The sequence below is a fragment of the Pituophis catenifer genome, unplaced genomic scaffold, assembly GCF_029215685.1.
Source record: "Pituophis catenifer annectens isolate HBS135680 unplaced genomic scaffold, rPitCat1.0.hap2 SCAF_2, whole genome shotgun sequence".
NCBI lineage: Eukaryota > Metazoa > Chordata > Lepidosauria > Squamata > Colubridae > Pituophis > Pituophis catenifer.
This window is the reverse complement of record NW_027256882.1, coordinates 139,262,028-139,279,193: the sequence shown is the minus strand read 5'-3', so window position 1 is coordinate 139,279,193 and position 17,166 is coordinate 139,262,028. Positions and strand designations below refer to the sequence as shown.

The window sequence follows — 17,166 nt, the reverse complement described above, 5'->3', positions numbered from 1 at the left end:
TTGTGTGGATCTTTGGGTGGTTTAGGGGTGGAGAATTGTGGTAGGTGGGAGTGTGTTTGGGGATTGTTATGTGTGTTGGACCTGGTCTTTGGGTGTTAAGAGAATTTCGTAGTATGGGTATACTGTGTATACACGTACAATGACAATAAAGTTATTTATTTATTTATTTATTTATTTATTTATTTATTTATTTATTTATTTATTTATTTATTATTTATTTATTTATTTATTTATTTATTTATTTGTACAGGTAGTTCTCCACTTATGACCACGATTGAGCCCAACATTTCTATTGCTAAGCGAGGCATTTGTTGGCTTTCCCCCAATGTTATGACCTTTCTTGCCACAGTTGTTAAGTGAATCACTATAGTTGTTAAGTTAATAATAAGGTTGTTAAGTGAATCTGGTTTCCCCATTGACTTTGCTGTCAGAAGGTTGCACAAAGTGATCACATGACCCTGAGCCACTGCCAAGTGGCCAAGCGTCTGCATTTTTATCACATGACCATGGCAATGCTGCAACGGTTGTAAGTATGAAAAATGGCACTTTTTTCAGTGCCATTGTAACTTTGAACAATCAGTAAATGAACTGTTGTAAATCAAGGACTACCTGAAATCATTCAACTTTGTAATAAATACAGGGAAGTTATATTTATAATAGAGATAATTTCCTTTATTACTATATATTAAAGATTCTTAGAAGTAAAAGAAACATAAGTTTTATGTCATGTACCATGATTGAGTATGGCTTTAGGTAATTAATTAATTATATCACTGTTTTAGCCCCCCTGCCCAACTTCTCATTGTCAGGGTAATAGATCCATCGCAAGGAAAAACTCCGAGGCAAGTGGGGCCCCTTGGTTTTCACCTAATTAAAAGTAAAAGTTTTTCCTCCAACTCCAAAGAATCAGTCACATGGCCCAATCAATGCAGTGTCCGCTGATCTAGTGACATCACTCCTCCTTCCTTCGGCGAGGTGTGAGAACGTCCTTGGTTTCCAAGAGAAAGTATTTTATTTTGACTACACCGCCCCAGCTATCTCTAATCCCATCTCCCTATCTCTCACTCCAGCGTGGCAGCACTGAAGTTCCAAGATGGCTTCAGCCAGATCAGCTTCAGGGTTGACACTCATAACTCAAGACAGTTTATTTCTATGCCCTTAGTAAAGATTAAAAATGGATAAAATTAGCTGGTGGGCTTTGCTAAAATGAATGTAAAAGCTCCTTATAGTTTCTCTAGTGGAGCAGAAGGAGATCAGTGTCTATGCTTTCCATGGTGGGAGGCTAGGTTCAGTTTTATAACACAAAATTATTAGAATAATACCCAGCCCACTTATCTTTAATGTAAAGTCTACATAATCTGAAATATATTTTAACAATCTGAAAAAAAGCGTAAGAAGGAGAAGAACACAAAGTGAATCACTGAGCATTGGAGGCACTTTTTAAAGGCTGAATCCTCATTCCATATTTTGTAATACTCGGCCACTCAGCGCCCAAAATAAATGAAAGGTTTTTGTTCAGAACTTGATTGCAATGCTGCATTTCCATATGAAATGTGGATTGCATTTGAATCTCACATTAAGAAGACTTACAGCAGTTGGAGAACTATAATTTAACTAGACGTGGCATATATATGGATCTGAGCCAATCTTCTCACTGAATATTCAAAAATGAACTTTACAGAAGGTAAATTCATAAAGGTATTCAATATGTACTCTCAGAAATACCACAAGCAAAACATCTACATTAGCATGATGCATAATGAACATAGGTAAAACAGCCCCTTGCTTCCCATAACTTTTTTAGACATTCAGGATAGTCTTAACACTACCTTCACCCATGCCCCCAAAGTTGCATTGGACCTCAGCAAGGGGAGTTTGTTTTTAGTAGTGCATTTAAAAACAAGACACTGAATTACAGAATGTGCCTGGAATCAACAGATATTTTAGAAGATTTTTGACCTTCCAGGGCAAACAGACAGGAAACATGACTAAATGAGCCAGATTTACTTTATTTTAAGGCAACATTAACCCTTCCACTTTTAACTACTTGCTCCATTAGGGCAGGTCTGTCTTAAGTTTCTTTCTCTGCCACTTAAGTGATTGCTGGTTCCTGCCCCTTTTGTCTGATTGTTTCCTTGGCAGCGGCTCTTCCACCTTTCCTCAAGGTCACCCATGCATTCCATTACAAAAAGATAGTGATAGAGGCAGGTTCTTTTTCTTTGTATACATCAACCTACAAATTAAGGGTCTTTTAAAGTCATTAAAATGACAAATCAGGAAGGTCATAAAACATGGTAGATGCCAAAGGAAATGTCCATTGATAAAGTTGTGAAGGAAAGCAAATTACTATCCTGAAAATATTCATGTTTAAACAAACTTGCATGTGCATTATAACAAAAAACAAACATTTAACTTAAGAGAACAGGTAAGTAAGTAAGTAAGTTTTCCTGAGAACTCGAAATGAAGTGCTCTTATGAAGCATGATGTCTTTGTTGCCCTTACTACTCAGTAACATAAAAATAATTTTTAGCAGATACACTTTGGATGTATAGATAGTTTTCATTTAGTGACTTCCTCATTTAGCAACTGTTCCCAATTACAAAGGTGATGAAAAAAACATTATGACCAAGCCTCACATTTATGATATTTGTGGGGTCTGTAAACAGAAGGAAAGGAAAAGTATGATCCTAAGCACAATTGTGGTTAGAGACCCCTTCACTTTAACAGCCAAGTTGCCACTATCAATTGTGGTTGCTACAAAGGACTCCCTGTAAGGCAGTGTTTCCCAAACTTGACCCTTTGAAGATGTATGGACTTCAACTCCCAGAATTCCTCAACCAGGCATACTGGTTGGGGAATTCTGGGAATTGAAGTCCATGCATCTTAAAATAGCCAAGTTTGGGAAACACTGCTGTAAGGGAACAAGTGAAGGTACCCATGCAGGACAATTTTATGGACAAGCAGCCCCTTTACTCTTATCACCATGTGAGCAGGAAAACTGGTTTGGTTATAATTTAAGAATTTGATGCTATTTTCTAAACCCTACTCTTAACACAGGTAAGAACACCTTCAACATGCAAAAAGGCGCTGATCACCTCACTTAAATGTGAGGCCAGTCCAAACTATCTCATTTTATCAGATGGGAAGGGCAAAGGTTAAGCAAACAGGTGACTTATCTGATTTCTTCATATATCCTGTTTATCTTCTCAAAACATACAAGCTGAAAAGAATTCATACGAATAGGATAAGTAATTCCCAAGATTTCTTCCCTGTGACTGGACATAAAACTACAGTCCAGGCATTCAATCAGCTTTGTCTTCAAAGTACAATGAAAACTGAACTGCCTGTTCTAGCTGCCTTTCCCTGGCATCCTTATGGAGGAACTATTACAGCACGGAAAGCACCACCAGTCTGTTATATGTAGGCACAACAATGGCAGAGAAGAAAGCCCTCTTTGCTATATCACTACCATGCAGAGTATTCAGATGAGTTTCTGTTACAATGGTCAAGTGTTTCCAGACAAATCAGAATTAATATTCTAATTTCAAATCTTGATTTAAAACTAGTTTTCAATCCTGGCTTCTTTTGCTCCTCGGTAATTCTTTCTCCTTACCATATTTCATATTTTGAAAAAGTATTTGTTCTTACTGTCCTATTTTTCATCTGCTTTCACTTACAGTTCTACTATATGAATCTACTCGGAGCTGAGGTGGCGCAGTGGTTAGAGTGCAGTACTGCAGGCTACTTCAGCTGACTGCTAGCTGCAGTTCAGCTGTTCAGATCCCACCAGGCGCAAGGTTGACTCAGCCTTCCATCCTTTCGAGGTGGGTAAAATGAGGACCCAGATTGTTGGGGGCAGTACGCTGACTCTGTAAACTGCTTAGAGAGGGCTGTCAAGCACTATGAAGTCTAAGTATATATAAGTCTAAGTGCTATTGCTATTGCTACTCTGGGAATAAATAAGTCTCCCAATTTAATCCTCTAGCTAAGTTTCTGATCAAGTGAAAAAGACCATGGTTGCGCACATACAGATGAAGTGCTGGTGCATTTTTTTTTTTTGCATGAATAATTTTTTCAGGCATTTCAGTGCAACTCTGTACATTCCTGCTGTTAAGGAGAAGGGTCAAAACATTCATACTAACTAAAGCATTCTCTTGCTTTCTACACAATTCTAGTATTACTTTTATAATAATAATAATCTGTATTCTGCCCAGGTCCAAATAACTCCCAGTGTGGGTGGCTCACAAGCAATAACATTAAAAACAAGAAAAATGCAATAAAGAAAGAACAAAAGAATAATGAATGGCAAAGAAGACAAGAAGTGGACAGGAACAAAAAAGAAACAAATCGCACAATCCACGGGTTTCAGTCTCCTTGCCAAAGGCCTGGGCAAAAAGCCAGATCTTCAAGGCCTTTCGAAACACCAGCAACTTGGGGGCCATCTAGATCTCGGGGGAAGTCTCATTTGAGAAGGCAGGCACGGTTACAGAAAAGGAGTCCTGATAGATGGCAAATAAATCAGACACAGGCAGTATAACAATAATAAATAATGTCATTACATTTATTATAGCCACCCACTCTGGCAGATTCTGGAGCCTTAAGCCTTCTTTTAATTGTCAGAAGAACAATGCTTTCAGTGAATTTTTACTTTTATTATTTTTGAAAATGATTAAATAAGAGGTACCCAGAATGTTTTCCTCCAGACCAACTTCTGTTTGTTTTCCCAACTGGGAATTTTCTTACAGCTGGTTTAAAGCACCATTCCCTTTTCTCTGTATAGGCTAAAAAAAACCACTGCTGTGAAAAAATTGTTTTGCTCCAACTCCATCTTGGCTCTGTACTTGTATTTGATACTGAATTAATTCTTAACTAGCAAAGGTGCCAATATACCACTTTCTTGTCTCCCCTCCCTTTGGGAGTCCTCTCTTTTGACAGCCTCATCTGGCTAGTGTGAAACATACAAATCGGGATGAAGTAACAAGGAAGTGCACAGCTACTGCATCTTCTCTAATGCTGTTTGTTCTTTGTACCATTTCATTAGCACATATCCATCTGGGCCATTTGCTCCCCCTCCTTCTTCCTCATTTTATCTTTAAATTTAATTTATCTTGCTTATTGTAAGCCGCCCTGAGTCTCTGGAGAAGGGTGGCATATAAATCAAATTAAAAAAAAAAAAAGAATCTATGGGCATTTGGAAACATCTCTCTCTTTTTGGGTTCCTCAATTTTATACCCACTCCTGTGTATCCCTTCTCTATGGTTTACTGCAATGAATGTTGCATTTGCTTGCAACAGGGGAATGGGGTGAAGTGCAAGAGAAAGTAAAGAGACTTGGGAAAACCAATGAGCTTTTATACAACTCAGTATCTAATAGCTGTAGTTATATAAAGGCAGAGGAAGGAACAGAGAAAAATATTGGGCCTGTTTTATCTGATGGGCAGGTATCGTCACTCAGAGATCACAGATCACTTGATGTTATGAGATAGCATAAATTTTATTTAACTTGTTGCTTTGGTGGATTCAGTTGGTTTAAGCAGGAAAAACTAATTCAAATGCATGGTGATGATAGACGATTCAAATTCTGGACCAGGACCTAAGTGAAGTATCATTTGAATGAAGGACATCATCATTGCTAAGGCATATTGGTGCCAATTTAAATTGCAAGTGGGAAAAGAGTCATTGCTAAAGTAGCCCTCACATGCTGTGCTTCTTGTTATTTCACCCACTACTTTTCATCACAGGAAATCCTAACAAAAGGCTTCCTGCAAATTCAAGCACACTAAGTGTCTTCACAATCTTTTAGCTATAGTCTTAGTTGCCTTTTAGAATATTACAGGTTCACATAAACTCTATTCTGTGGACCCTGCTAAGTTGTGGCATACTGTGTTAACTGGGAGACAGCAAAGAGGTCTCAATTCATACAGAAACTTGCTGGGTCCATTAAATGTTTGCCAATTGGTAATTTGTCAAGAGAACCTGTACAATAACTTTACAATTTGTGCATGTGTACACACACGCACACACATGCACATGTCTGTCCCCCCCTTCTCTCTCTCTCCTGCCCTACACATACATACAGTACATACATACAATATCAATCCCATATTAAAAAAAATACATGGAGTGAGATGAATATCTGGGACAATTCTGTATTGTTTTTGCTTAAGAGATAACATGCATTTCTGATGCATTACTGAGCCAGTCCATACTGAGATTTACATTAAGTGCTCTGGACCATTTCTCAAATGGTCTCTAAAAGCATTTGTCTGAAAGCAGATGAACAACATTCAGCTTCTTAAACAAGACATGCCATGGCTCAAGACCAGCTGACATTTAGATCCTTCACACTGAAATATCTCTACTGTAGAGCAGATGAGTGAAAAAAATCCTGTACATGCATTCAAAATAAAGGTGATGGAAATGTTTTGATTACCCTTTTCTTTAAAGACAAGCCCGCTTAACTAGTATGGACAACTGCACTTTTTAAAAAAATGTGATATGTATAATTAACTACCACTGTACTTTGGAGTAAGGTCAATTAATGCAGTGGGACTTATTTCTGGGTAAATTTCTCTTTAAATGTGCTGTTTAATAGAAAGGGGAACAGATTTTATGATGAATCAGATTTATGATGAGTTGCTATGTGGATTATAATTCATCACCAACCTAGTAATCAAAAAAAATCAGAGGACATTCAGGTGGCAATAATCTTAAATGACAACAGTTTCTGAAAACTCTGCTGGGTATCTGCACTTGGGGTTGTTTGTTTGTCTAGTACAAGGTAAGGTGAGGAACAGACAACTATCTCATGTCAAGATTGAATCGCTTAGCTTCCTTCAAACTCTAATGCTGTTCAACTTGCCAATGAACTGTGGGGGGGGGAGAGGAAAGGGGGAAATGGAATGCTGAGAATGTATGCGGAGATCATGAGAGCATAGAAACCATCAAGGTCACCACTGCAGGTGCTTGAGAAAGCGATGAACTGTTCCCATAACAAAAGGATCTCTCATAATTGGACAATGTGATTACCAAAGGGAGGGGAGAAGAGGAAGCTATGGTTTAACATGACAAACATTTGCATTTGTGAGGGAAAACCAGAGTTGGTTTTGTTTTTTCACTACCACTATAGCCGTGATGGCGAACCTATGGCACGCGAGTCATCTTTCCATGCACGCGAGCTGTCGCCCAACTCACCTGCAGCTGTGCATGCGCGCACGCCCCAGCTGGTGTTCGGCCTCCAGTGCGCATGCACGCAATTCAGGGGACCCAGCTGGTCTTCAGAGCTCTCCTGCGCATGTGTGCGCATTTGCGCATGCATGTGAGAGTACTTGTGCACAGCACGCACATGCATAGACATCATTCGTGTGCATGCATTGCACACGTGAAAACCACGAGCATGCGCAGATGGTGCAATTGTGCGCACAGTGCACGGGGGAGCCACTTGAAACCTGTGCACACGCACAGATGGTGCAATTGCACATGCAGTGCATGGGGGGAGCCGTGCGAAACCTGCACGCATACGCAAATGGTGTGGTTGCGCGCACAGCACACAGGAGTGCGCGTGAAAGCTATGCATATGTGCAGCGCACGGGGAGGAGCCGCACATTAGCACAGATAGTACATGCGCACAAAGCACGTACTTATTCGGCACTCAGTGAATAAAAGGTTTGCCACCACTGCAATATAGTGTATTCAATGAAGTTTTACTTTTGGGAATTCAAATCTTGCGAGGGTGTTTCCTTGTTTTGGGTTTACTAGTCACACAGTTGACATTTCAATTCTAGAGCCATCTTTAATGATTCTATCATCTAGCTAACAAAATGGATAGAGCCAGGATATTCAGATCCCCCCCACCCAAACATTTTTGGTTTCTGGAAGGATTTTGGAGGTTTTCACTAAAATATATTAAGCCTATTTAGAGATATTGTATTTCTCATTTGAGATCACAAAGAGGGGATTGGAAGCCATATGTAGATCACAGGGGGGGTAGGTTGCCCCCACTTATTTTCCAGGAGTGTTAGGTTGCCCTCACTTGTTTTAGAGCAGGATATAGTTTCCTTCCTGCCAACCTAGCAGTTCAAAATCATGCAAATGCAAGTAGATAAATAGGTACCACTTCAGTGGGAAGGTAACAGCGTTGTGGACACCTAGGGATATAGTCATGCTGGCCATATGACCACAGAAATGTCTTCGGACAATGCTGGCTCCCTCGGCTAAGAAACGAAGATGAGCATCGCCCCCTAGAATTGGACACAACTGGACAGGGGAAACTTTACTTGTAGCTTTAAATAGTTTTCTAGGAACAACTTACCACATGGCATGCATATAGGTTGGAGGTAGACGGGGGCTGCTGACAGGTGTGCAGTTATAAGACCTCATTATTCTTTCTGCCAGCAAAAAGTTTCGAAAGAGGCTTGCTACTAGAAGATCCTGTCTGAAGAGCTTTTGGAAAAGATCTGCAAAAACAAACAAAAAACTCACAAAAGATGTACCAAAGGAAAAGCATCCACAAAGAATGTGGCTGCTGATGCTGGAATTAGAACATTCCAGCATGAACTACTGTAAAATTATGTATTTGTTTAATTTATATAGCCATCCATATCACCTTTGTGACTCTGGGTAGCTTACAGGTAAAACATAAAGTGTTTTATGGTGTAACATGTGCAGATCTAGATGCACATGTAATTCTTTTGTCACTGCATTTTGCATTAACTTAAGCCTCTGAATATGCTTCAAGGGCAGCCCCATAAGGAGTGCATTACAGTAATTCATAAAGAGAGTGATCAGGGCATGAGTAACTAAGTGTAGAGTCTCCTGATCCAGGAATGGATATAAGTGGTATTCAACCTGAACCTGTGCAAAGGGCCTTCTGCCACCTGCTCTTTGAGCAGGAATTCTGCATCCCAAAGGACCCCAAATTTCCCATCTGGTTTGCCTGGGGAAGAGCAGCCCCATCCCAAAACAAAGATGATAAATTCCTGGATCCAGGTGGCCCCAAAACCCAAAGTCACTCAGTCTTGCCTGGGTTAAACTGAAGCCTGTTCACCCCTATTCAAATCCCTACTGCCTCCAAACTCTCACCAGAGGTTATCAAAAAGCACAGCCAATGCTATCTCAGTCCCACACCTAGACATAAAACCTGTTTGAAAAAAGTCTAGATTTAATCTAGGACCCACTGAATGTGGTTACACAACCACATCCTCAACAATTTTCCCTAAAAATGAGGAAGATTGGATATTGGTTGAAAATTGTCCATAATGGTTGGGTCCAGCTATGACCTCTTGAGGAGAGGGAAGATCAATACCTCTTTAAAAGGTACTGGCACCACTCCTTTTCTCAGAGATGAATTTATTACCACCGAGACCCAATAACAGGTCACCTCCCTGGAAGCTTTCACCAACCAGGAAGGCCATGGGTCTAATTAACAGTCTCTCACAGTCTTAAGAACAGTGCTTGCTTCCTCGGGCCCAACAAGTCTGAATCCTTCCAGATAACATGACAAGAGTGTCTCTGGCATGTCCACAGGACCTGCACCACAGCTGGCATCCATCTGGGATTGAATCCAAGCAATTTTGTCTGACAGATACTCTACAAACTCCTCTGTATTATATATGGACTTTTAAATACAGGACATCAGTGTATTTATAACTAGCTGAGTTTTTAATTAAGACATTTCCCCTCCAAATTTTCTACTTCTGGAAAGTACTACAGAAGTAAGGTAATTCAAGCCGGGGTAGTCATACATATGTAAGCTGCAGTGCTATCCAGCAATGAGATTCGCCCCTCCCACATGCACACCAATACATGTGAACTGTGCCCTTGTAAGAAAACATTTACAGCAAGTTTAATTGACCCTGAATGGCAACAGGAGAAGAATCAATCAGGAACCAGTAAATCAAATTGTTTATGTTCATTGATCGTATCTCCAAGGTAATATGGCTAACATGCTGACCTAGTAGGAAGGAATAAATGATGAGAAGGAATAAATAATAAGAAGGTGGCCCAGATCCCAAATGGGTTTATCAAAAGCCTTCCAACGTCATACTGTAATTGACACTGTGTCTGCCTTTGCCTTTATCTTGCTTTTGCAATGTACTAGGCCAAAAAGTATATAAGGTATGGTACTGCTTTTGCTCAGCAAAGTGCCAATTCTGTACTGTACTATGGCATGCATAAGAAATAAAATTATGTTGTATCTTCAAAGTAATATGGTTGTTTTAAGGGTTCACAACAAAGTATATCTATCAAATGCTTTTCCATCACACGCCAAGCAATGTCCTAAACTCCTTGAGTGATTATATCTTAAACAAAACAGAACTGTCATTTCTGTGGGGGATGAAAGATGAAGACCAAACATGGTGATTCAGAACTTCTGATCCTGTAAAGCAGGGGTGTCAAACTCATGTTGTCACAGCGGCGCCACATGATGTATCGCGACTTATTTCCCCTTCGCTAAACTGGGCATTGGCGTGGCCAGGGCGTGACACATCTGGCTCGCAGGCTGCAAGTTTGACAGCCCTGCTGTAAAGGGATAAGATTTGGCTCAGTCCTATTTTCCTAAACAAGTTTTTTTCCTCTCTTTTTTTATTTCTCGGTTCTCACTGCATCCTTTCTCTCCTTCTCATTAGAAATTAGTTTTCTACTCCTGCCCTCTTCTATTATGATCAAGCTTTATATATTACCAGTAATTCTGTGCACTTATCTGCCATAGTCTTTACCTCTGGGTAGGACGTTCCATGCAATTGTATCCGTGATGGCTGTAAAAATCCAATTCAATTCTCCTAGAGGCGTTCTCCTGTCATTGAGCCTCCCAGGAATTCTACAAGAAATAATGAAATTTTATCATTAAATAGAAACATACTGAAAAATGTTCATAATGGCAAAAAATACCTATCCAATAAAAATATAAGCTCTTACTCTTCTAAGTAATAAATGATAAAAAGGAAGCATTATTACTTGGTTGTACTGGTTTTTACTGGAATAAAAAGACTCAAATATTGAGTTTCATCAAGTATATAAAAATACTAGACAACAATAAAGGCCTTGCATAATTCAGAATAAGTGCTAATAAGCAAACAGGGGAATACTTTTATGTTTCCCCCCCCCTCCTAATATTACAGTAAGGATGAATTACATGCTAAATCACTGATTATATTGACTAATAAACTGTTGAATCTTTTTGAAAATGAGCATCTTGGGAAGTAAGGGAATACTGAATAAATTGTACAATGAGGCTTTTGCATTTTAGAATGCAAAATATAGAAAAGACTGTATCACTAATCTAAAAAGCAACCTCATATGGAATATAGCAATTAAAGATTACAATATAAGCCCATTCTTCCAATTTTCCAGTTATGAGAAAAAGAAACATAGTATTTTCTTCTGAAGTAAAATTTCAGTTTAAATAGAAAACATTAAGATTGTGATTTGAAGTCAGCAAAGAAATTGTTCATTTTGTGGTATATATTTGGCTGCCTCAAAATCAGACAGGAATCACAGGGTTGGTTTAGAAATTGCACCTCACTTCACAGGAAGCCATCAATGTGTGCTCTTTTTCTCTCAAATTTCAATGGGTCTTTATTTCATATAGTTGAAAAACGAGTGTCACTACTCAATTACCAGCATGATGGCTTCCAAATTAATTGCCTTTAACCCTTACTGTTCACATGAGGCTTGGCAGAAACTGAATCAACACAGATTCAGACCTGAGAATTTGAGCTAAGAAATCAGTTCAAGTCTACGAACATTAAAATATTTACCCTCTCTCATCAGTTATATAAAATTGAAAATGGTTCATGTCATATTTCTTGGATGATAAAGCCAGCAGTGATTATGCAGTTACTCTGCTCAAGATTAGATGGAATATATTCATTAATAGGACCTCCAATTCAGTGTTTTAAAAACATGCATTCTAAGCAAGTCACTTCTATATGTCAAAAAGTGTATGTTCTCTGCAAATCTCTTGTGCATATCACCTCAAGTGGATGGAAGATCCCTATCTCTACTGAGAGAGAGAAAAATAGTAATTAGTCTTATTCTGTCCAAGAGAAAACAATAGAGGTACTCCTCAATTTACAACCACAACTGAGATTGGAATCTTGATTGTTCAGCAAAGTGGTCATTAAGGGATATGGCCCGTGATTCCCCATGGGACTACTTCGCTCAATGATTGCAATCCTGCCACTTGGGATTGAGGTTGTTAAGTGAACACAGTTCCAGATAAGGAGCATGGGATATCTTGGGGGCAGGGGAGATCCTGGGAGGCTCCACCCAGGAGCTGAAAATCCTCCCTGCCAAAATCCAAGCAGCATGGTCAATGGCTGCGAGAAATTGTGACCGAAACAAAAAAAACATTTTCTGAACTTTTCACAATGACAGCACTTGCAGTGGCGGGAATTTTTACATGCTGTAACTTATTTTATTGATCATGCTATCGTGAGCTGTAGATACAATTTTAATGTAGACCTGAAAATTATTTCCAGGGTTCCTCCAGGGTAAAAAAAACAAAAAAAAAAAGGTGGCGAAAGGCCGCCTCTATGCAAAGTAACTCAGACTAGATATATCTTGAATATCTAAAAACGAGCAACTCATCAGGGAGAGAGAAGCCACTGAATACATTTTCTTTTACATATTCTCACAGTATGTTTTTGAAGGTTGTTGATAAAACTATTTCCAGAACACCATAAACTGTGAGATTACTTGCTGTTCATATGAATTAACTGCTGATCCTGTCTATTGCACAGTTCAATTAGTATAACAGGTATAATTCTGTTAGTTTTCAAATAACTACTATCTATAATCCTTGCTACTGGCCACATTCGTTGGGACTGCTCTAGAGTCCAAAACATTTTGAGACAATCTGGTTATCTGCTGTTGCAACTTACAAATCACTGTTCCACAGAAGCTTCTAATTATCAGATGGGATAACATTTCCAGCTAATCTTATAAAAATCAACAGTTTTTCCTATGGGATCATTCATCAAAAGACACCCCTAGTGATTTGTGTGGAATGAAATGATTGAAATGGAACAATCTTCTTTGTTCCAATGAGTAGGGGATGCGTTGTGTTTTCAATACCTCCAGTGATCCATTTTTTTAAGGGTCTTCAAACAATTCCACTCTTGGAACTAAATTCTTCTTTGTGGGAAGGTAATGGTGAAGAAGCAAAATTAACATTAATGCAAAAAAAAAAAAGTGTTCTATGACCATATTAATACTCAGGACTCAGTTTGGAGCTAATACAACATAGCTGGCAACATTTCAAGTAAGATAAGCTGTAATGAAATTCACTAAAGCATGCATTCAAACCATTTAAGAAGTGCAAATGCAGAGGTGGAAATATAAATCTATTTCATTACAATCATACACACTACAATGGCTGTGTAATAAAAAGTAGATGTGAGACTGTCCTAGAGCGTTGCAACTTAAAAGTGATATAGCCAAACGGTTCCATACCCATCTCTTTATAAGTTACATATGCTATCACAGTACTATAATCAATGCAACTATTCCCAGAATAAACCTATCAAACAACAGTCAAACATGCTCTTCAAATTTACATGGATGTGAGTTTTATGCCATTTCAATCTGGCCAACTCTAACAGCTGTCATAATACAATTAACAACACACAAGAATATATTTTTTAAAAAAATCACAATAATTCCAAACTCTTTAAAACTATAGTATCCAAGCACACAACTGTTTTGTTCCTCCAAGACTTTGAAACTCTGAGGTCTTTACAAGTTTCTTGAATACTGATATGCCTGGTTTAGCACACATTAGGAGCACTATAGCTAATACACAGCTTCTGTATGACAGAACAGTTTTCAAAGTTCCACTTTTTATTTTTTCTTTTAACTTAGCTTGCTGTGGTCTTTGGCCTTTTCTCTAAACTGTCTCTCTTTTATCCTTACAACAAACTGATATTTCTCAGGATGCTACTTATAGTTCCTTTTACTAGCTGCTCTAACTCTGAGCTTCTTACTTCCAGCTTTCCTATCCTTTGGGATCTCTCGGCAGTGTTCAGCTTTTTTCCAATGCTGTCCATAGAAGCTACATTAGTTTTCAGTTTAAATAAACTGGTAGCTATTTTTTTCTCACTGAAGACTGACAGTTAGAACACATCTAAATATTTCATGCCATTATTCCATTTCAGCTAATCTTGCCAGAGCCTTTACTGTCACCAGTGCAACACAACATGGACATTTAAGAACAGTTCAGCGAGTTTAAAAAAAAAGCTAAAAAATAAAAAAAAAAGTGCAGCATATTTCATCTTTTGGATTCTAGTTTATACTGGGTTTTTTGCTGGGACTGTGGTAGATATAGCTGAAACTCAACAATACATGTAGCTCTATCAACTGTCTGTTATGATATTTGATGTCCAAAACCTAACACTTGCCTTTGAAACACAATATAGTTATCCGATTTTATTCCTGACCATCAATTAATATTGACATGTAGAAGATATTTTTGACATATTTCGATCTTTCAAAGAAGGAAAAACTGGATCTCATTTTCTTTCATGTGACTATTTATTTCCAAATACACAAAAATACACTAAAGATGTGTATTAAAAGTTATTTACAATGGTTGCAAGCCAATTACCCATCAATGGAGCCAATAACCTAGCAAGTCTGAAAAGAAAAAGCAAACAAAATACACCAGTCAAGTATATGACAATCAGATGGTCAGCTAATTATTGGGGAAAAGGCAGTTTATCACTGCCTCTGATATTATCTGGAAAATTTTGGATACATAAGACCTAGGAAAATAAATGCATAATATGGTTCAAGCTGTAAGGAAAATTTGCTTCTTCCATCAACTATTGCTGGCAGCCTGCCCTATGGACTGCTGTGGCATACGAATTAGAGAAATGGAGGGCCACTAAACAGCTTGTGTCAGGTATTAGAGCACTGCACACCAGAACAACTAGACGCAAGAACAGTTTTTTCCTGAATACCATCACTCTGCTAAACAAATAATTCCCTCAACACTGTCAAACTATTTACCAAGTTTGCACTACTATTAATCTTCTCATTGTTCCTATCACCCATTTTCTCCCACTTATGACTATATGATTGTAAATTTGTTGCTTGTATCCTTACAATTTATATTGACTGTTTCCTAATATGATTTGATCTTCTCCCACTTATGACTGTATTATTGTAAATTTGTTGCTTGTATCCTTACAATTTATATTGACTGTTTCCTAATATGATTTGATTGCTTATTTGTACCCTATGATTATCATTAAGTGTTGTACCTTATGACTCTTGACGGACACATCTTTTCTTTTATGTACACTGAGAGCATATGCACCAAGACAAATTCCTTGTGTGTCCAATCAAACTTGGCCAATAAAAATTCTATTCTGTTCTGTTCTGTTCTGTTCTGTTCTGTTCTGTTCTGTTCTGTTCTATTCTACAGACAGCTGAAACTCTGTTTTTAATGACTCACTCTAATCATTGTGGAAGCACCTGACATTGACAAAAATCACATTTTCTCTCTTTATCTGAATCCTAATTATAAATTAAACAAGCTGCCTACTACTAGATGTCCTATCCAACAAATGTATAATTTCCAGCACAGAGGATTTAATAAGTCTTTAGCAAATATGCTTATCTAATTCCCTAATCATTTGCACAATCCCCTAGCGACTTTTCTTATAACTACCGTCAGGGAATAAGTGGGAATACTGGTAAATAACAATGTGACTGCTAGGCTTTATGAAGGCTTTGGAGTAGTCAGGCCTGGTAGAAAGATGAACTTGTTCTCATTTGAGAAAGAAAGAAAGAAGCACTTTAAGGCCCAGATTTGGCAACAGACCTCCAGCAACAAGGAACACTTATTCTAGGTTAGGATTCTGTTTCCGCCCACATCGTCAGCTCTAATATCTATTCATATCTAGAACAAGAGCACTCAGAGATAAAAGCTCAACTAGGCATTACTCGGTAACAAAATGCAGACTTGTAATCCCTGCCATCTAAGGTCAACCTACAGCAAAATCCTATCTGGAATCCTGGAAAACTACTGTGCCAGTCTTTATATTCAAAATCCATAGGACTTATTCCCGTATTTTTCTTTGGACATATATACTCGCCTGGTATTTTCACTATTTCAGTAACAGAAAGGTCTTCTCCACTCTTAATTTTATCCATTTTTTGTCGCTTTCTGATACTCTGAACTCTATCCTAGCACGCATGAGGTAGTCCTTGACCAGGGGTGGGCTGCTGGGGGTTTGCAGGGGTTTGAGAGAACCGATAGCTAAGATTATGTACAGTTCGGAGAACCCCCAAATCCCACTCTTGGCTGGCCCCACTCACCCCACCCCTCCCCTTCCAGGAGTCCCCACGCGGCCCATTTTGGATGCAAGTAAATGTAGGGTGCATGCGGAGGCTCAGGGAGGGCGAAAAACAGCCCTACCGGAAGTTTGGGAAGGCTGGAAATGGGCTCGTTTCTGGCCTCCAGAGGGCCTACGGAGCCTGGGGAGGCCATTTTCACCTTCCTGGAGGCTTCAGGAAAGCCTCCGGAGCCTGGGGAGGGCAACCCCCCCCCGCCATGGTGCAGGAGGCCGACTAGGCCATGCCCACCATGGCCACGCCCACCCATCAACCTGGTAGAAAACCCCTTGCTAAACTTTTTGAAGCCCACCCCTGTCCTTGACTTACGACCCTTAAGGTAGTCCTTCATTTACAACCCACAATTGAGCCCCAAATTTCTATTGCTAAGCGAGATATCTGTTAGATGAATTTTGTCCTATTTTACGACCTTTCTTACACAGTTGAATCACTTACACAAGTGAATCACTGAAGTTGTGTTAAGTTAGTAAGACGGTTGCTAAGTGAATCTGACTTTGTTTGTCAGAAGGTCACAAAAGGGGATCTTATGACCCTGGGACAATGGAACTGTCATAAATATGATTCAATTGCCAAACATCTGAATTTTGATCACATGACCACAGGAACACTACAACAGTTGTGTGAAAAACAGTGATAAGTAACTTTTTTCAGTGCTGTTGTACCTTTGAACGGTCACTAAATGAACTGCTAAGTCAAGGACTATTTGTACATGATGCCACCTTGCTCTGTTCCTTCAATTTTTTTTGCCAGACTCCTTTACTTAAAAAAAAAAAAACCCAACCTTTGGTGTGATTTTATTATTACCAGT

General features: G+C 38.9%; 1 protein-coding gene across 2 annotated transcripts in view; it reads right to left on the bottom strand.

Moving 5' to 3' along the window:
* RPTOR (regulatory associated protein of MTOR complex 1) overlaps positions 1 to 17,166 on the bottom strand; it is a 423,325-nt gene that overhangs the window by 162,573 nt on the left and 243,586 nt on the right. For both annotated transcript variants that reach the window (XM_070937688.1, XM_070937689.1), the window contains exons 8-9: positions 10,718 to 10,818; positions 8,311 to 8,455 (exon numbers count right to left, since the gene is read on the bottom strand). In XM_070937688.1, coding sequence (XP_070793789.1) covers positions 8,311 to 8,455; positions 10,718 to 10,818 — 246 coding nt within the window. The remainder of the gene's footprint in view (positions 1 to 8,310; positions 8,456 to 10,717; positions 10,819 to 17,166) is intronic.